At 42.5% G+C, this 21,384-nt stretch overlaps 1 protein-coding gene across 6 annotated transcripts in view; it reads right to left on the bottom strand.

Moving 5' to 3' along the window:
- DST (dystonin) overlaps nucleotides 1-21,384 on the bottom strand; it is a 496,183-nt gene that overhangs the window by 382,320 nt on the left and 92,479 nt on the right. For 3 of the 6 annotated variants that reach the window (XM_060308075.1, XM_060308076.1, XM_030841045.2), the window contains exon 4: nucleotides 19,441-19,648. In XM_060308075.1, coding sequence (XP_060164058.1) covers nucleotides 19,441-19,648 — 208 coding nt within the window. Of the gene's footprint in view, nucleotides 1-12,944; nucleotides 13,073-19,440; nucleotides 19,649-21,384 lie in introns of those variants that run through there. The other 3 variants (XM_060308077.2, XM_070046680.1, XM_070046681.1) reach the window with 1 other exon arrangement.

The raw sequence follows: 21,384 nt of genomic DNA, 5'->3' as shown, positions 1-21,384 counted from the left end.
ATATGAAAGGAAATACCCAGGGCCTTATTTATTTAAATAATATCTATAATATGCAATGGTTCAAAAGTGTCAAGAGGAGGTAAGAATATAAAAAGACTACTAACATATACACACTACTATATATAAGATAAATAATTGACAAGGACCTACTGTATAGCACAGGGAACTCTACTCAATATTCTGTAGTACCTATATGGGAAAAGAATCTGAAAAAGAATGGATATATGAATATGTATAACTCAATCACTTTGCTTTACTCCTGAAACTAACACAATATTGTAAATCAGCTATACTCTAATATAAAATAAAAATTTAAAAATTTTTGAAATGGAATTAAAATTTCAAAACTCAAACTTAATTAATAAAATTGACATTTAAGTAAACTTAAAAAAAAATAAAAAGACTACTAACCATTTGAAAAACATGTAATAAAGGACTGACATCTAAAAGATACAAAGGACTCTTAAAACTCAACGGGAAGAAAACAAACAACCCAATTAAAAAGTGGGCAAAAGATCTGAACAGACAACTTGCCAAAGGAGATATACGAATGCAAATACACATATGAGAAGATGCTCCACATCATATGTCATTAGGGAAATGCAAATTAAACCAATTCAATGCTACTACACACCTATCAGAATGGCTAAAATCCAAAACACCAAATGGTGGTGAGGATGTGGAGCAACAGGAACTCTCACTCACTGCTGGGGGAAATGAAAAGTGGTACAGCCACTGTGGAAGACAGTTTGGCAGTTTCTTACAAGATAAACACAGTCTTACCTATGATCTAGGAGTCACACTCCCAGGTATCTACCCAAAGGAGTTGGAAACTTATGTCCACACAAAAACCTGCACACAAACGTTTAAGCATCTTTACTCAAAACTGACAAACGCTGAAAGCAACCAAGATGTCCTTCAAAAGGTGAATGAATAAACAAACTGTGGTAAATCTATACAATGGAATATTATTCAACAATAAAAAGAACTGAGCTATCAAGTCATGAAGAGTCATGGAGGAAACTTAAATGCATGTTACTAAGTGGAAGAAACCAGTCTGAAGAGGCTACATACTGTACAATTCCAACTACAGGAAATTCTGGAAAAGATAAAACTACATGGAGACAAAAAACGATCAGGGGTTGCCAGAGGCATGGGCATGGGGAGGATGAACAGATAGAACACAGGATCTGTGGGCTGTTGAACTATTCTATATGATACTGCAGTGGTGGACACGTGACATGCATCTGTCAACTCCCAAAGAACTGTACATATTCAACATAGTTTTGGAAGTCCTAGCCACAGCAATCAGACAAGAAAAAGAAATAAAAGGAATCCAAATTGGGAAAAAAGAAATAAAACTGTCACTGTCTGCAGATGACATGATACTATACACAGAAAATCCTAAAGGCACCACCAGAATACTACTAGAGCTCATCAATGAATTCAGTAAAGCTGCAGGATGCAAAATTAATATAGAGAAATCTCTTGCATGTCTATACACTAACAATGAACAATCAGAAAGAAATTAAGGCAACAATCCCTCTTACCACTGCATCAAAAAGAATAAAATACCTAGGAATAAACCTACCTAAGGAGGTAAAAGACCTGTACTCAGAAAACTGTAAGACAGTGGTGAAAGAAATCAAAGATGACACAAACAGTTGGAGAGATATACAATGTTTGGGGGTTGGAAGAATTAATATTGTTAAAATGACCATACTACCCAAGGCAATCTACAGATTCGATGCAATCCCTATCAAAATATTGATGACATTTTTCACAGAACTAGAACAAATAATTTTAAAATTTGTATGGAAACACAAAAGACCCTGAATAGCCAAAACAATCTTCAGAAGGAAGAACAGAGCTGGAGGAATCAGGCTCCCTGACTTCAGACCATATACAAAGCTACAGTAATCAAAACAGTATGATACGGGCACAAACACAGACACATAAATCAATGGAACAGGATAGAGAGCCCAGAAAGAACTGTGCAATGTTACTAATGCAAATTGGATCTTAGTTAATAATAATGTATTAATATTGGTTCATCAATTAAAACAAATGTACACCAATGCAAAATACCAAATGGGGAAATTGTGGGGAAGGAAGGGAGTACTGAAGAACTCTGTACTTTCTGCTCAATTTTTCCATAAAACTAAAACTGCTCTAAAAAGTCTATTTTTTTAAGGCTACTGCCCTAGGAGCAGACAGAGAACTTGCGTTCTTAGGTCTTCCTCATTCACTGACTGACTATGTAATCTCTACTGCTCAAAAGACTTCATATGCCCTATTTTATCCCACCTTTATTAACCCAGTGAGGTAGAGAGTGAAGGAGATGTGCCTCTCACTGCAGGAAGTAAGCCACCAAGTAGTATCATTTCATGCCCGACATCAAGAATACAAATTGTCACACTGGCAAAGCCAGCAGAGAGAACTGTAACACTGAATATAGGGGCATGTCTTTAATTCACTGGGACAATGATATCTTTGTATAATGTCTTTAATACCAGGATTCACTGGGAAATATTTTCACCCACTAGAGAAAAATCGGGACTTTGTCAACTCCCTTTGACGATTCTTTCCAGGAAACATCTCAGGCATGTATCAAAGCAGCCACATTCATCAGTGACATTTACAAAATTTAATTATTTTCAAAAATCTCCTCAACCTAAATACACACTGGAAAAGCTCATATTAAAATTTTCTTTTCTTTTCATGGATATCTACTCATTAGAATTTACAGTCCAGCTAAGATATAACAGTTCAAGCTCCAAAGTCTATTTAATATTTGAATTGAACTAAATCTCTATAGATTTTTAAACTATTAATTTTTATTTCTTGTATCCATTTAACACACCTCAGAAAGTTTTAGTATTAATCAAAATCATAATTCTAATAAAAAATATGCTTATAAACACTATTTCTGCAACATTTCCTGGTCAATGTAGCAAAACTCAAAATACTAGTTTATATCGAATATACACTTGATGTTCAAATGTCACTGCTACCGCTTTTAGCTATATGATTTCAAGAAAATTAACTTCTCTAAGCCTCAATGTCCATATTGGCAAAACAGTGGTAGTTGTAGTCAAGATAAAGAGTTACAAGATTTATAAATAATAGATAACTCATTTGCAAGACCCTGCACTGTGCCTGTCATATAAGTAGGTAGGAATATAAGTGGTAGCTAGTATTTTGACTATTTTAAGTTAAAAATTAAACACTTAACACATAAATTCAAGAATGGCTTAGACCTTATAGTAAATGATCATAGAACCATTGACCTTCTTATAGACCAAACAAAACTGACTCTAAAAATTTGCTGGAGTTTATGTAGAAAAAAACAACAAATAAATTAAGACGTTCTGAAATAAAACCAAACGAAAAAAGTTGTTGAAATATATTAAAAGATTGATTTTTAATCATTAATACTTTTAAAAAGGTTCTGAAACCAATCATTTTATTTGCTTTTAGAAAACGGATTCACTGCTCTAGGATACTATAAATCATGCTGAGAGGATTGCCAACAAGAAGACTGGTAAGATATTTCTTCAGGAACCTACATTAAATAGAACATTCCAGTTTTCTAGGTCACTCTATGGCTGTATTTCCAAGGTCAAGCAAACAGCACTGACTCCATTTCTCTAAAACAGAAGGTCTAGCAATGATTAATATTAAGAATTTGTTTCTAATGTTATGTCAACTACACCTCAATTTAAAAAAAGAGGAAAAAGAAGAAAAAGAAAAAACTGCTGTTTCAAAACCATATTTTCTTTTTTTCTGAGAAATATTTATGCATTTACTGAATTTACTGGATTCATCTATCTATAGCTTAAGTTAATGTCTATTTAATAGCAGCTTTAAATGAATTTTTAAAACTCAAAACCATATTTTCTAATGAACACATACTACAAATGATTTTTTACAAATGAATAAGAACACACTCCAAGTATCTTCGACTACAACTTCAACAACGAAGTCATTGCACACCATGCTGTCCCCACACACAGAACCAACCATCAGCCATGCTGTTGGCTTCTGAAATAAGTTTCTCTCGATCCAGCCTTCCATTCAAACCACCCCAATTTTACGGTGGCCTCCCGCCCTGTCTCCCTGCTTCCTGAGTCTCCCTTCCCATTCAACCATCCACACCGTTACCAGAGTCATCTCCCTAAAACTGATCTCATTGGTAACATCCTGCCAAGGATCATTAGAGTTCCCCTCCCTGCCTAGAGAAGAAACCCCAAACTCGGTGCTGGCTGTGGCATCCCAGGCTCTTTTCAGTCTGGTCCAACATAACCCTCCATATTCACCCGTATCCATCTTCCCATAACCTCCATCCAATCCCATCCCTAAAACCTACTAAAGCTTACTGTGCACTTCAGCCAAACGTTCCAAATGGGTTCTGCTAATGAAATGGAATAGCCCTGCCAGCCCCTCCTCCTGAGAATTCCCGCCCTGCTGCCTTCAGCCTCTCTCAGGGTAAAATCCCATTTGACTCAAAGGACAAAGCTTTCCCCAGCAACCAACCCCAGCAGAACTATTTGCTCCCTCTTCTGAGAGAGAAGAAAGTAGGGTGGAAAACTATAGCAAATAAAATTGCATTAAAGGGATAGACTATACAAGGGAATATTACTCAGCCATAAAAAAGTGAAATAATGCCATTTGCAGCAACAAGGATGGACCTAGAAATTATCATACTAAGTGAAGTAAGTCAGAAAGAGTAAGACAAATACCACATTCTATGTCTTATATGTGGAATCTAAAAAAAAAAAAATGATACAAATGAACTTATTTACAAAACAGAAACACATTCACAGACATAGAAAACAAACTTATGGTTACCAAAGGGGAAATGGGGGAGTGGGAAGGGATAAATAAGAAGTTTGGGATTAACACATACACACTACTATATATAAAACAGATAAACAATAAGGACCTACTATATAGCACAGGGAACTACACTCAATAGTTTGTAATAACCTGTAAGGGAAAAGAACCTGAAAAAGAATGGAGGTATATATACGGAGTTTTATATATTTATAAAACTGAATCACTTTGGTGTACACCTGAAACTAACACAATATTGTAAATCAACCATACTCCAATAAAAAAAAGAGATAAACCAAAAATATATATAAAAGCCTTATTTGATTGCTTATAAAATAATGATATACTTCAGCAGATAGCTGCCTGAAATTCCTCTTTGGTAGAAGGCAGATATGTGCTCTAAATTAGTAAGAGCTGAAAAATGAACACAGGAGACTTTCTTCAAAAGCCACTGTAAAGAGAGGGGCCCCGTGTAACAGAAGCACCTGAGTTTCTTTTAAATTAATATGAAATACTAAACATTGCAAAACACAAATCTTCTCACTCAAACACCAGGCTTATAGAGGCAAATAATCTCAGTGCGTTCTTTGTTTTTTTTTTTTAACATCTTTATTGGAGTATAACTGCTTTACAATGGTGTGTTAGTCTCTGCTTTATAACAAAGTGAATCAGTTATACATATACAGAAGTTCCCATATCTCTTCCCTCTTGCGTCTCCCTCCCTCCCACCCTCCCTATCCCACCCCTCTAGGTGGTCACAAACCACCAAGCTGATCTCCTTGTGCTATGCGGCTGCTTCCCACTAGCTACCTATTTTACGTTTGGTAGTGTATATATGTCCATGCCACTCTTTCACTTTGTCACAGCTTACCCTTCCCCCTCCCCATATCCTCAAGTCCATTCTCTAGTAGGTCTGTGTCTTTATTCTCGTCTTACCCTTAGGTTCCTCATGACTTTTTTTTTTCTTAGATTCCATATATATGCGTTAGCCTACCATATTTGTTTTTCTCTTTCTGACTTACTTCACTCTGTATGACAGACTCTAGGTCCATCCACCTCACTACAAATAACTCAATTTCGTTTCTTTTTATGGCTGAGTAATATTCCATTGTATACATGTGCCACATCTTCTTCTTTTTTTTTCTTTTTTTTTTTCGGTATGTGGGCCTCTCACTGTTGTGGCCTCTCCAGCTGCGGAGCACAGGCTCCGGAAGCGCAGGCTCAGTGGCCATGGCTCACAGGCCTAGCCGCTCCGCAGAATGTGCGATCTTCCCGAACCGGGGCACAAACCCGTGTCCCCTGCATCGGCAGGCGGACTCTCAACCACTGCACCACCAGGGAAGCCCTGCCACATCTTCTTTATCCATTCATCCGATGATGGACACTTAGATTGTTTCCATCTCCTGGCTATTGTAAATAGAGCTGCAATGAACATTTTGGTACATGACTCTTTTTGAATTATGGTTTTCTCAGGGTATAGGCCCAGTAGTGGGATTGCTAGGTCATATGGTAGTTCTATCTGTAGTTTTTTAAGGAACCTCCATACTGTTCTCCATAGTGGCTGAACCAATTCACATTCCCACCAGCAGTGCAAGAGTGTTCCCTTTTCTCCACACCCTCTCCAGCATTTATTGTTTGTAGATTTTTTGTTGATGGCCATTCTGACTGGTGTGAGATGATATCTCATTGTAGTTTTGATTTGCATTTCTCTAATGATTAATGATGTTGAACATTCTTTCATGTGTTTGTTGGCAATCTGTATATCTTCTCTGGAGAAATGTCTATTTAGGTCTTCTGCCCATGTTTGGATTGGGTTGTTTGTTTTTTTGTTATTGAGCTGCTTGTAAATCTTGGAGATTAATCCTTTGTCAGTTGATGAACATAGATGCAAAAATCCTCAACAAAATACTAGCAAACAGAATCCAACAACACATTAAAAGCATCATACACCATGATCAAGTGGGGTTATCCCAGGAATGCAACGATTCTTCAATATACTCAAATCAATCAACGTGATACACCATATTAACAAACTGAAGGAGAAAAACCATATGATCATCTCAATAGATGCAGAGAAAGCTTTCGACAAAATTCAACACCCGTTTATTATAAAAACCCTGCAGAAAGTAGGCATAGAGGGAACTTTCCTCAACATAATAAAGGCCATGTATGACAAATCCACAGCTAACATTGTCCTCAATAGTGAAAACCTGAAACCATTTCCACTAAGATCAGGAACAAGACAAGGTTGCCCACTCTCACCACTATTATTCAACATAGTTTTGGAAGTTTTAGCCACAGCAATCAGAGCAGAAAAAGAAATAAAAGGAATCCAAACTGGCAAAGAAGAAGTGAAACTGTCACTGTTTGCAGATGACATGATACTCTACATAGAGAATCCTAAAGATGCTACCAGAAAACTACTAGAGCTAATCAATGAATTTGGTAAAGTAGCAGGATACAAAATTAATGCACAGAAATCTTTTGCATTCCTATACATTAATGATGAAAAATCTGAAAGTGAAATTAAGAAAACACTCCCATTTACCACTGCAACAAAAAGAATAAAATATCTAGGAATAAACCTACCTCAGGAGACAGAAGACCTGTATGCAGATAATTATAAGACACTGATGAAAGAAATTAAAGATGATGCAAATAGATGGAGAGATATACCATATTCTTGGACTGGAAGGATCAACATTGTGAAAATGACTCTACTACCCAAAGCAATCTACAGATTCAATGCAATCCCTATCAAACAACCAATGGCATTTTTCACAGAACTAGAATAAAAAATTTCACAATTTGTATGGAAACACAAAAGACCCCGAAGAGCCAAAGCAATCTTGAGAAAGAAAAATGGAGCTGGAGGAATCAGGCTCCCTGACTTCAGACTATACTACAAAGCTACAGTAATCAAGTCAGTATGGTACTGGCCCAAAAACAGAAAGATAGAACAGGATAGAAAGCCCAGAGATAAACCCACACACATATGGTCACCTTATCTTTGATAAAGGAGGCAAGAATACACAGTGGAGAAAAGACAGCCTCAGTGTGTTTTATACATTTGTATACTCCGTTGTGGAGCTAAAATGGAAAGGAACACATGACAGCCTAGAAATTCCATCTCTGTGTTACCTCTGTAGCTTCTGATGTTCTTAGGATCTCAGTCTCGAGATGCTTTGGTCAAACCCCCCAGCTCACCACAAAGCCAGGCTGCTGGGCACACGGGACCCAGAGGCAGAAACACGAACACTTCTCTGCCTGGCTGCAGATTAACATTAAGACAAATTGCTCTCACCACCTTTCCTTACATATCATTTAGTACCTGAAACCGTCATTACACGAGAAAAACAGGCATCTCCAAATTGTTCAAATAAAAAGTTTTTAAAAGCATAAAGCTTTTTTTAAAGTCCCTGACTAAATAAATGTTGAGATAACCATATAAGGCTAAACCAGAACAGCAACAACAACAACAAAAAAACTAAAGGAGCATGACTGTGATGTTTTGGGTTCAAAGTTAAATTCACTAACAGTAGCTAATAACCCATTACCATTCCTGAACTGATATGTGTTCCTTATAGTGTAAGGCAATGAACAAGATCTTTGGCCGATTTAAATCCTAATTATTTAGTGGAAATTACTTTTCAAATCCATGTTGCAATATCATAAAACACTCAACTGTGTCATCTGGAAAATCCTCAGAGATGTCAAGGGAGCTCTCAAATTCTCTCCAACTAGAGCAAAATCGCATAACATTGTGTTATGGTTGTTAATGCGTCCAGAGTTTAGGTTTCCAATTTCAGGACAGACATTGCAGGTTGCAAACACGATATCCATTCTCTCCTTATTCTTTACCAACAGAATTTCACTTTTGTTCAGGGCACTAAGTGGGGCCAGCTAAAATGTCTATTTTCCTAGTCTGCCTTGCAGACAGCAGTGGCCCCTATAACAGTTCTGACCAGTGAAATACAAGTAAAAACTGTTAAGTGGGCTTCTAAAAAAGATCTTTAAAAGGAGGCTGAATCAATTTGTCTGGATCTTTTGTCCTTTGTCCTTGTACTTCCCCTTCTTTCCATCTGGAATTGAGACACAGATGCTGGAAGAGCAGCAGCCATCTTGTAATGAGAGAACAACCACATGATGTACTACAAGTGGCCAAGAAGAAACATAGGAGTCTGGGTCCTACTGGCAAATAGAGGTGCGCTACAGCCCTCCCAGTCCTACCTGAGGCCTCTCAGTCCCTGAGAAAAAGAAAACACTATCATCTGTTTCTGCTACAAACAGCCAAACACAATCTTGACTAACAGTCATTACCAGTTAAGCCTATTTCATTTTTTAAAAGAAAAAAGCTCAGACTAATACTGTCATAACTAGCTACAATGCAACACTATTATGATATAGCCCTGTTAAAGGTCACTTATTACACAACTGACTATGAAGCCCCAGGAGGAGATGAAATCTGAAATCAAGATTTTGCAGAATCCTAAAGCCAGCTGAAAACCACTGAGGTCACACTTATGAAGGAAGCAAAGTAAAGAAACTTTTACACTCCAGCTTCAATTCAACTGGCACCAGAGTTAATTTACACAGTAAAAGACAGGATTTTGACCATTCACATATCTACCTAAGGACGTAAAACTGAAGTGAAAATGAAAACTACTGGCTGTGAGTAGTTCTCAGTTCATTTTGTCACCATGGGCATAAGCAGAATCACACGGCTCTAATGAGAGAAGGGACTTTAGCAATTGCTTTAGCAATTCCTCAACATTTTCATGAGAAACAGAACATTTTGCCTTTTTCTTAATCGAAGAGGGTTTTCTAGTGATATATAGATAGACAGATAGATAGACAGATACAGATATAGATAAGTAAGAAATCTGCCACTCAGCTTTCATAGAGAATAATAATGAAACCCTTTTTATAGCTGTCTGGGGATAACTGATTAATTTCCAGGTCAATGGAAAAATATCCATTTTCTTGGACCAAAATAATTTACCTTCCTTGTCCGTTAAGTCTAAAATGTATAGAATAAAATTTATTGGGTTCACATTAATGATCTCATTTTCACACTAAGTATCAATTTTAAAAAGTAACAATGTGTTGAGGAAAGAAAATCTTCCAATGATAGACTCAAACAGCAGAATTTCATAGATTAGAGTGACATCTAGTTAATATTGATAATATAATAATATATAATAATTATAATAATAGTATGTAGGTTAGTTTCCTTATACTGACAGGAAAGACAAGAGGGATGTTCTGCATCTTTTGTGCTAACCTACTAAAAATGTTTTCTATTTACATGGTAAATAAACTGCATAATTCACTATAGATATTAAAGAAAGCCACTGACATGGGCAATTTCTAGCATAAACAATAACAAAGAAATATGTTTTATTCGAAAGTAAATGCCTTTATTCACCCTGACTGTGGTAATCTGCTGAAGTAATGAGATTTTTTTTTAATCAGATGCCCTGAATATCCTGGCGATGAATATATTTTATAAGCAAAGGGATTGGAATATGAATCAGGACACTGCATCCTTCTCTGCAGCAAATAGCTCTTTCTGTGTTATTCTAATTCAGCAAACAGTTGCCTATTTTCACTCAGAAGTAAAGGACCAAAGTAAGACCCAAGAATAGACCACACCATAAATAATTAGGGCTCGCTCACTTGCCACTATTCTTGTTTTGCTCCAGAAGGATAGGTCTGAAGTCCTTCCAAAGCCATCTGAAGACTAAACTCTCAACTTCTAAACCTAACAGTCATAACTGCTAACATTATAGGTTATTGTAATTCTACGTTTCTGTCACAGATTCTGAATTTGTTACAGCTGACCCCACCACTTACACATTCAACAGCTGGGGCATATGATCACTTGGCAACCTGATAACACTCCAGCCAAATGCAAAGTCATCCTGGAACCAAGGAACTCGGGCAGAAATGAAAATCAAAATAAGCTCTCTTACGTTCAAATGGGAATGGAAAATGTTTTGAACAATGCATGATTTTAGAAAATGCAACAACTGTACTTTGAGAGTTGAGTGAACTGACACTCCCTATTCAAAGCCTACAATTCTTTTCTGATTAGATCAGCCCCCACAGCAAGTCATCGGGATAATAAGCTCTGTAATGAAGTCATCGAATTGGATACTGATGGGAAATCATAACCGGCTTCAAAACACATCCGGCAACAATGAGTTTTCCAGGTCTCTAGCTTTCCACGTAATACACTGGCCAATACTCTTACTCTCCTTTCCAAAACCAGATGAAACACAGAACATCTATAAAGTCGGGGACAAATTGATGACCTAAGCATTTTAAAACCACAAAGAAAACGAAGGAAACGACCTTCACTTTTTCGGTGAAATTCGGGACTATATGTTTGAAAAAGTGTACATGTAAGTGCAATACTGATCATTAGGTTATAATTAAAATGAAGTGTAGTGACGACTGCAATGGCCTCCAGGTCTTCAATTTCCCTTTAGTTCCAAACGCAAATAAAAACCATCTTTTAAATAACATCCACTTCCTCAAGGCAAGTCAAATCACCTCAGTTATGTCTGTTTTCCGAGTCACCTGCAATCACCCACGTGTCAGAGGTAAAACTTGATGGGACAAAAATTCATACAGCTATCATTTTTTTCAAAAGTAAAAAAGGTACATACTTTCAAACTTTCAGACATTTTTCTTTCTGACCTTAAAGAGCATAGGTGTACATCTTCCATGAGGTTTATTAGTATATTGCAATATTTCTCATTTTTAAGGTTCTGGAACAACTTATTAAGAACCTTATTTTTAAATGGGAGGACAGATGTAAACATGAGTGTATTGCACATGAACACACACACAGATGCTACAAATGTGCTTTAGCCTAAAATATCATTGCACTTGCTCAGTGGTAGTGTCATACACAATAGAGTCTTGGCACAAAGGAATTCTGATTGTGCTGTTTACAGAATTCTACATGGATTAAAGGAATGTCAATAATAAAACATGTTCTAGAAGGAGATGAAATATATTCATGGGTAGATTTTGAGCTCTGGGGGGATTTGGAATTTAATTATTCAGTTCGCGATTCTATATTTCTATTTTTTACAGATAGATAGAAAACTAGTGATACATGCATTTTTAACCATACAATCCCCATTCAATTTACAGAAATTGAGTTTCTTAAGACGACAGCAAATATTCAAAAGATGCAAAACCACTTGAATGCAACCGATGAAATAGGCCACTATTCACCATGAATATATTAAGGCTCTGGGAGCTACCCCTGGGTGTGGAGCGCTTAGAAGCCACAGTTAGGAGACCGACTGGACACACTGAAAAATAATTTCCAGAGACAAAAATACCCTTTAAGATGAGAAGATGCTCTTTATCTAACGTCACATTTAACTATAAAGTCAAAATAAACATGATACTAAAATATCAATACTATTTATCGTAGAATTTCCCCAACATAAAGGATAGGCAGAAAAATATCTCAAAATATACTCCTTTACGTTTAAATTTACCACAGACTCACTGACGAGTCTTTCATGCATCACACTATCAAGTAATCTTTATCATATGTAAGAATAGATATATAGTCACAAACCATAAACTTTTTCATATAAAATCATTTTAAGAAAAATGATTTGGTGATGCTCTCAGTGGTGAAACAGTCCATTTATTTAAGAAGCCAAGGACCTTTTTGATAGGGTTAACCAATACGCCATACCAAGCAAGAGCAGCAATGCCTTAGTAATCCTATGGAGAATTAATCGGTCTCCACCCTCCCAGGAAGAATTATGATGATGCGTAGTGCTTAAAAGCTTTTGCAGGGGAGAGAAAACGCAACGTGCTTCTTGGAAACCAAACCCCTCCCCCGCACTGTACTGCTCGTCCTAGGGCGTCTACGGGCCGTCGCCCACCCCATCACCCTCCCTGCGCTGGGGTACGGAATTCCATCCCAAAAAGACCTGGTCCATTCCCAAGACACCTGGTCCAGACACCTGTTTACTTGTGCCCAAGCAGTGGTGGCTCGGGTTAAGCAAAGGCGACGGTCACCCCTCTGGTCCCTGCCAAGCCCCGCGGCCCGGGCGCGGGGAACCACATACCTTTGTATCTCTCCAGGACATCCTCGTAGGCCTGGAGGTACTCCTGCTCCTCCACGTACAGGTAAGCGGCTGGGGATAGGTACCCCGCCATGCCCAAGTTTACCTAAGCGACGACTGGCCAATTCCCCTCTCCCGCTCGAACCCCGGACAGGATCGCAGTCAGCAAGATGCAGCCTTGGTAATGGAAACGCGGAAGGAGAGCAGGCTGGGGGAGAGCGCCGGGGCGCAGAGCTGGGGGCGCAGAGCCGGGGACGCAGACCCGGGGGAGCAGAGCCAGAGCCGGCCGGGGAGACGCCCAGGTCCCCTGGCGGGCCGCGGGTGCGGGGCCGCCCGGCCCGCAGGAGCCACAGTCCTCTCAGGTTTCAGCAGCGGCCAATCTCGGCGAGCCCGGGGGCGGCGACCTGCAGCGCCACGCCGCGCTGAGGAGCCCGGGACCCGGCGGGGACAGGCGGAGGGCTGCGGGAGCCGGGACCCTCGGAGGCCGAGGCGGCCGCCACCCTGGCTCTGCGCTGGGCGCCTGCTCGGAGCCGGGAGGACGCGCGCGCTGCCTCCGCCCGGGATGCTGCGCGGCGCATCTGCGGCATTTCCTGGCCGCCGCGCCGCAGACACTCGCCCGCGCCCCGGGGAGAGGAAGGGAGGGCACAGCGGGGGAGAGAGGCGGGAGGGCGGAAAGGAGGGGGCGAGGCGGCGGTCAGCGCCCCGGCTGGCTCGGCTCCGGCCCGCGCCGCCCGGCCCCTCCCGCAGGCAGCGCCGCGGCGCCCGGGCCCCTCTCCGGCCCGCCCACCGGTCCACCGCGCGGCCAAGCCCGCCCACCCTGGACGCTGGCTGGCCGGCCCGGGTCCCAAGGGCGAGGTTTCTATTTGGGACCCACAACAGGTGCCTGGGAAACAAAGCCGCGGATCGCGCCACCCGCGCGCGCAGCCCCCGCGGGGCTCCCGGGAGAAGAGTGGGAAATACTCTTCGATCCGGCCGCTGTCACAGAAGGACCAGGTCGCTGGGACAGCGCGGTGGGGAGAGCCGGGGGTCCCCGCCCCAGGCGCATCTGGGGGCGGGCGGGGGTCCTGACAGCCTGGAGACGCCTGCGCCTGCGCGCCCGCCGCCCCGCGGCCCGGGGACCAGCCGGCGGTCCCTCCCTTCCGCCCCCCAGAGCCGGCCCGCGCATCTGCCGCGGCCACAGCCCGAGTCGATACACAGCACCCGTCTCACGTTGCCACCTCCCTCCTTCTCCCTACCATTATTCACCCCACATAGCACTGGTCTCCACTGAATGTGAGTAAAATGGGTCCAATTCCCTTCGCTTTGGCATGTATCATATACTAAAGTGGTGAGTTTAAGAGTCCACTGGAGAAACCGGTTGGTACCCAGACATGTAAACAGGTGTGTTTAAGAGGACTGACAGAAGTCAGCCGGCCTTGGAAGGAATCCTGGCTCCTGACTATGTGACGTGGCCAAGTTACTTATCCTGTCTTCATCAGGATAAGTATATGATTACATATCATAAAGTTCATCATGGGCTTCCCTGGTGGCACAGTGGTTGAGAGTCCGCCTGCCGATGCAGTGGACACGGGTTAGTGCCCCGGTCCGGGAAGATCCCACATGCCGTAGAGCGGCTAGGCCCGTGAGCCATGGCCGCTGGGCCTGCGCGTCCAGAGCCTGTGCTCCGCAGCGGGAGAGGCCACAACCGTGAGAGGCCCGCGTACCGCAAAAAAAAAATAAAAATAAAAAATAAAATAAAGTTCATCATATATCATCATATCATAAAGTTGTGATAGCTCAACTTTATGATAACTTTATAAGTGTTAGCTGTTGTTGTTGTTATGATTATTAGATGAACCATCTCATTGTTGACTCTCTGATTTATGACAACTTCACCTCTGCCCACATCTCCCCTTCCTATTTCTTCTTTCATAAGTACTGACTTTTTGTCCTTGATGATTCTTTTTTCTTTTTCAATGATGTGAATCTGGATCATTTTCCATCAATTGTTAGATGGGAATGAGTACTCTTGGAAAACTGTATACTCTTGATAAAACTTACTTGAATTAGAATTGGAAAGCTTTACTTCTCATCAGTAATTGGCCTATTTTTGTTACTCCAAACAGAGCAAGACCACACTTCTCTTTTCTGTCCTGACCACTGATCTGAGTTTGATCCACTAAGCCTTTAGGATCACTAGAGTTTTCTTGCAACTTGGCATGTATTTATGTATACATTAGTTCATGAAGTAACAAACAGATATCATATGGGACACCTTCTGGAAATGAAAGGGTTAGCAATTCGATCCCTAAGAGTCATCCCATATACAGACCACATATATACAAATGGAGATCTCTCAAAACTGTCTTGTCTCCCTCACAGTGAGTAAGGTCATTAAGGGCATAGTCTGATCCTTCATCAGAAATTGACACCCAGTAGCACCCAGTTTTGTGAATACAATCAGTGCACACTGCAGTGATTTTAACTGTCTGTTGAAGGAACCAGTCAAAATGAACAAGCAGCATTTGGGGTTGTTGGTAAAAACAGCCTTTACCCCATGCATTCTTGGAAAGATAATAAAGGATCAATCTGCTAATAATAATAGTGTATTCCATAGGGAAGCAGCAAAAGCAGAGCAGTTAAGAGCTTGGCCTCTGGAGTCAAGACGGCCTGAATTCAGATCCTAGCTCAACCACTTCCTATGACCTTGGGAAGAATCTCTCCTCTCTCAGCAGATTTCTGGACTGAAAAATGGAGAAAATAATAGTACCTACTTCATAAAATTGTTGGGAAACCTAAATGAAATAACATATTAGGTGCTTATGAGAGCATCCAGCCATCAGTCAGCTGTCATTTACAGAGCATTTTCCATGTGCCAGGGAATCTGCAAAATGTTTTGCATTTACTACTTTAATCGCCACAGCCATGATCTTTTGATAGAGAAAATGAAGCTGAGAAATGTTCAGTAAGTTGTCCAAGAAAACACAACTGGTTCATGATAGAGGAAGAATTAAAGTCCAAAGTCTGACTCTGCCAAGGTCCTTACATTCTAACTTCAAAGAATTCACATGGGTCCAACATCCATACTTTAAAATAACACTGTCACTGGGCTTCCCTGGTGGCACAGTGGTTGAGAGTCCGCCTGCCGATGCAGGGGACACGGGTTCGTGCCCTGGTCCAGGAAGATCCCACATGCTGTGGAGCGGCTAGGCCCGTGAGCCATGGCCGCTGAGCCTGCGCGTCCGGAGCCTGTGCTCCGCAACGCAAGATGCCACAGCAGTGAGAGGCCCGCGTACCGCAAAAAATAATAATAATAATAACACTGTCACTAACAAACCATGTACCTTTACAGGCACTTCAAGACTGAAAACCCCAACTTACAGTATCCCGCGAGTAAGAACAGCAGATCTGTCTTACGATGATGTTAAAGGCATTTACAGTGGGTACAAAGCCCCTTTCTTACCATGTCATTCTCACCTTGACCCTGAGAGATCAGAAGGGCATATATTATAGTCTCAGATTTTAAAATGAAGATACTACAATAAATGCAAAAGCACTTTTAAAAATATAAGTATCAGACATGTGACACCATCACCAAAAAGACTTTCAGAAATGTACATCTGATTATGTCATTGCACTGCTTAAAAATCTTCAGGTGATTCCCCACCAGTTACAGCATAAATAGTCCAATCTCCTTGGAATTGCCCGAAAGCACCCTTACAGTTTCTGCTCTTCCCTACAAATCCCAGGCTTTAGCTACACAGATGACTTGCAGTTTCCATTTGAACCCATCTCTCTGCTGTGTTCCTGTAGCTCCATCCCTCGGTAGTGGCCTTCCCTTTCACTCTAGTCCATCAAGCTAGTTAAATCTCCCCTCAAATAATACAGGTACTCACAGCCATTACAGCTAATCTCTCACCCGTGTTGTAACTGTCTCACAGCACATCCATGGTCATGTTAGACTAGAATTTCTTTCAAGGCAGAACTGTGTGCTTATCTTCATTTTATTCCAGAGGCTTAATAAATATGTATTAAATGTGAATGACTTAAGGGATTCCCCCTGACCATATGGTCTTTTTGACTCTAGACATTTTCATTCTATTTTATTTTTATGACCTTAAAAACAAATAAAAATATGAGACTTTCAATTCCTTTATTACTAAATAATGAACATGATGGATGGACATCCGCACACCATTTCTGACCCTTGCCCCGTCCCCTACTAGGGATGAACTTCACCGATCAGCCGAGTTTCAGGCCAAGTGTGAAAATGCCTGAGAAGTTGAAATCTGAATGGTATGTTTTCCAACTACCCACTGCACCAAATGCCCTCAGATGCCCTGTTCCCTTATCCTCACGCTGGATGATCTGTGGCAAATTTAATACAAAATCTATCTGGATTTCACAGTTTAGCCACATGACAATGAAACATATTTGCAGACTGGCCCCTGAGCCTATGCTGGGGCCAGTGATGAAATGATTATGACTTGTGTGGCAACAGCCAATTTACCAATATTTATTTTAAACACAGTAAGTAGTACATGTCCATACTAGGGCTGCGTATTCTGTTTGTTGTTTTATTTTCTTTTGTTATATTTTTGAAGAATTGATATAATCTTAAAAGTATGTAACTCAGAGGTCTCCAGTGCACCAACTACCAGTAACTTCATAGTAAACCTTTTACAACAAGTAAGACATGGCCCCTGCCCTCCCAGAGCCTACAGTCTACTGACCGCAGCACCTGCTTGTCCACTGCACCCAGCAGAACCCCCAGGTCCTCCATTCCTTCCCTACCGTCAGTGTACACCGACCACTACTACCACCAGCCTCTCTTGACTTCCTGTCTGTTAGTTTATATAACCTCATTCCCCCTGACAAACATATGCCCTTCCTTCTCTCATAAACCTTCCTTCACTACCAAAAGCAAAATACCTGTCTCTGCCACCTTTATCAAAACTCTCAAGACAGAAGGATCTTGTACCTTCCGTAAAAACGCAGAGGACAGGCATCCCAGGCTTTCTACAAAGCCCCAGCAATTTCTCACGCCCCCGCCTTTCACCCATCTTCCCTTTCTGCTGAGCCAAATATCTGGTACCCTGGTTCTGGCACTGTCTCCTCCACTCCCTTGGCGGTATCTTGACAGGGCAAGGAATCAGGCCTCGGTGGCCAAACACTTTTTGGTACTCGCCCAGCTCTGCACCTCTCCCAGGCCACCCCTGCCCACTCTCACTTGGCTCCCAAGCTGTCTCCATCCTCCCTCCACCCCATTCTCCCCCTCCATCCTCCTCTTTGAAGGCCTGGGTGAGACCAGCCAGCATCTCACAACAGAAGCCAGAAGAAGCTCAAAGCTGTTGCCCCAGAAACCTGGACTAGAGAATGGCTGGCTGGGCCCTGTTTGTTTTTCCCGTAATCAGAAAATCCCACTGGGGGACACTAGGGGGACTCAGCCACCATGATGGCTGGGACCTGAGCTAGTCCCCTCCAGCCCCCACCCCCACCCCCGAAGGAGTACAAGTACCAACTTTGCATGATGGTGGGAGGCAAAAGAAACTGAGTGGGAAGGGGCCTGGGGGAGAGAGTGGGGGAGGGGAGAGAGGCCCGATCCACTGCAGAAACCAACTCCAATAAACACCTGGCCTTTGGCCTTTGCAAGAGAGCTCCCGAAGACACACCCCAATCTACCCCATTACCATTTCTGAGAAAAAAAAAATTGAGGAACAACCACCCCAGAAAGCACAGCTCACATACACACAAACCACACAGGCACTGCAGGCGGGGGGATAGATTTCCACAGCAGGCTCAGCTTTCAGCCAAGTAAAACAAGCCATCACTTCTGGGACCTAAAGGCAGTGCAAGGGAACCCTGGGTAACAGAAACACTGGCCCCTCCCAGGTATTAATTAATCAGGGATGCATGATGGCTAAACCCTCAAGAGCACCAGGGGCAGAAGCTGCTACAAACACATGATGCTGACAGAGATGCTACACTTAAACACACATACACACACACACACACACACACACACACACACAAAACCGCATCCAGGTTGCTAAAATACCCTCCGCAATTCTGGGTACCAGAACCCAGGAATCTACCCCCCCCACCCCCGTTAAATGTGGTCGCTCAGAGCTCCCATGCAAACATGGAAACGAAGCTTCCAGCAAACACACCGGGAATCACTGAGTTAATACTTTCAGATTGGCACGGTGGCGACTGCACATAAATAGGAAACTTCAATGCAGATGCCTGTAAATATCCCCTTGGTTTCAAAGGTATCGATTCCTCCAACTAGAAGACAGGGCCAAACAGCTTAGTCACCAGCAGGCAGGGCCAATCGCTCTTTTGATAAATCAGGACAAAAAGTAAACATGGTCATCCTCCTTCTCCACCTTGAGCGCAGATCTCTGCCCAACGCATCAGCTCCCAGCCAGACAGGGCCCCCGGGGACTCCATGGGTGAATTTCCGCAACTCTCCTCGCACCTCCCTCTATCCCCTGCCCCCGCCCCCACTTGCTCTTACCTGCTATCCTAAGCACTGCCCTCTCCGCAGGGTCCAGCACCGAGCCCCCGTGGATCTTTCTTTTCGATCTCTCATGTTTAGGCAAATTCCAGGGTAAGGTATCTCCAGGAGCTGGAGATGCAGAGCCAGATTTCTGGCTGAAATCATCTTCATCGGAAAAATCCGCAGAGGAAGACATCGAGCAGCGGTAGGACGCGTTCCCGGAACTCTACAGGGGATGACACAGAAAAAAAGCATCAACAGCAAAACACTCACATCGGCTCGTCCATCTCAGCAGCCCCCTCCCTGCCCCCAAACGGAGTCCGGCATCCTGCATCATCTTCAGCGCGGACGGGGGACCCACACCAGAACCGACACCCAAGGCTCACCATCTTCCCTGGGCCACGGCACCGGCCACACGCCCCGGGCAGCTCCGGTTCATGGAAGATTTGCACCCAAGTGTGTGGCCTGCGGTCCGGCCACCAGCTCACAAATGACTGGCCCAACAATGAAGCCAGAATCCACAGCCTTCCTGTTACAAACCTATAGTATTTGGCTCCCCCACCAGGCCAGGACCGATATTTTCCATTACTAGCCTGCTGCTTAATTCATTAACGCAACTCACTCCAAGTTGCAAAAACAAAGCACAAACGCAGGATGCTGAGTCCCAATTCCTTTCCGTTTCCAGTCGGAGTCTCCCCTCTAACCAGGTTTGAGCCTCTCGTCCCCTTTAGTTAATTTTCTTCCTGAGCTTGAAGCTGGCTCCCAGAAGAGAGCAAGGAGGGAGGAAGGGCTGATTCTGAGAAGAGCCTTTTCTGAAGACCGGGAGGACACAAAAGACTGTTTTCAGAAGCCAAAGGCAGTGCCAATAAACAAACATCTGAACTCAGCTTAGAGTTCTTGAGATCATTTAAACTACTAGCAAAGTAACAGCTGCCAGTGACGGAAATGAGAATGATGCAGCAGCTCCCCTCCGCCCCTGGTCATTACACAGTGAAATGAGAAACGTGAGGCTTTGACCCACATGCTTGGCCTGACCTCAGTCTCCCTTCCAGGAACAGGAGCCGGTCTGCAGGGCGTATCTCGCATTAAAGGGTCTGTCTTCCCCACAGGGAAAAGGCACCAGACGTTATCTCTTCCTCCTTGGTTGAGTTAAGTTTGTGATGATTCAGGGAGCCACCAGCTTACCATGGAAACGAGGATGCTGACTATCTGTGCTGTGAACAGAGTTCTAAACAAGATAAAGCATCCAAGGGAAATCTTCACTTCCCCATTTAGAACTTTGCTGAGGCTCAAGATGCAAAACTGGTGTAACTCGAATTCCTGAAATGGAACTTGCAGCCTCAGACTCCTACGAAGCCGGTGGCAGGCAGGAATCAGTGGCGTGCTCCCATCAGAGTAGAAACCCTGGGCTGCTCACAAAAGCCGTGGTGACGCAGCAAAAACAGGCTGTGTGACAACATCCCAAGGCGTGTGGAATAAACCAGAAGTGAATCAGGACCTCGCCTCCATCTATTCAGGCATGACAGTCCTTATTCACTTCTACTGGCCAACACCATCATTTTTTTTTGTCTTTTTTTTTTTTTGGAGTAAAATTGCTCTACAATGTTTAGTTTCCGCTGTACAATGAAATGAATCAATGAAATTTTACAATGAAATGAAATGAATAGCTATATCCCCTCCCTCTTGGACCTCCCTCCCACCCCTCCATCCCACCCATCTAGGTCATCACAGAGCACCAAGCTGAGCTCCCTGTGCTACACAGCAGGTTCCCACTAGCTAGCTATTTTACACATGGTAGTGTATTTATGCCAAACCTAATCTCCCAATTCACCCCACCCTTCCCTTCCACCCCATGTCCACATGTCCATTCTCTACGTCTATGTCTCTATTCCTGCCCTACAAATAGGTTCATCTGTACCATTTTTCTACATTCCACATATATGTCTTAATATACGATATTTG

Source organism: Globicephala melas, chromosome 11, assembly GCF_963455315.2.
Source record: "Globicephala melas chromosome 11, mGloMel1.2, whole genome shotgun sequence".
In the NCBI taxonomy this organism is placed as follows: Eukaryota; Metazoa; Chordata; class Mammalia; order Artiodactyla; family Delphinidae; genus Globicephala; species Globicephala melas.
Note: the sequence above shows the minus strand (reverse complement) of the source record. Positions and strands in the feature narration are given on the sequence as shown.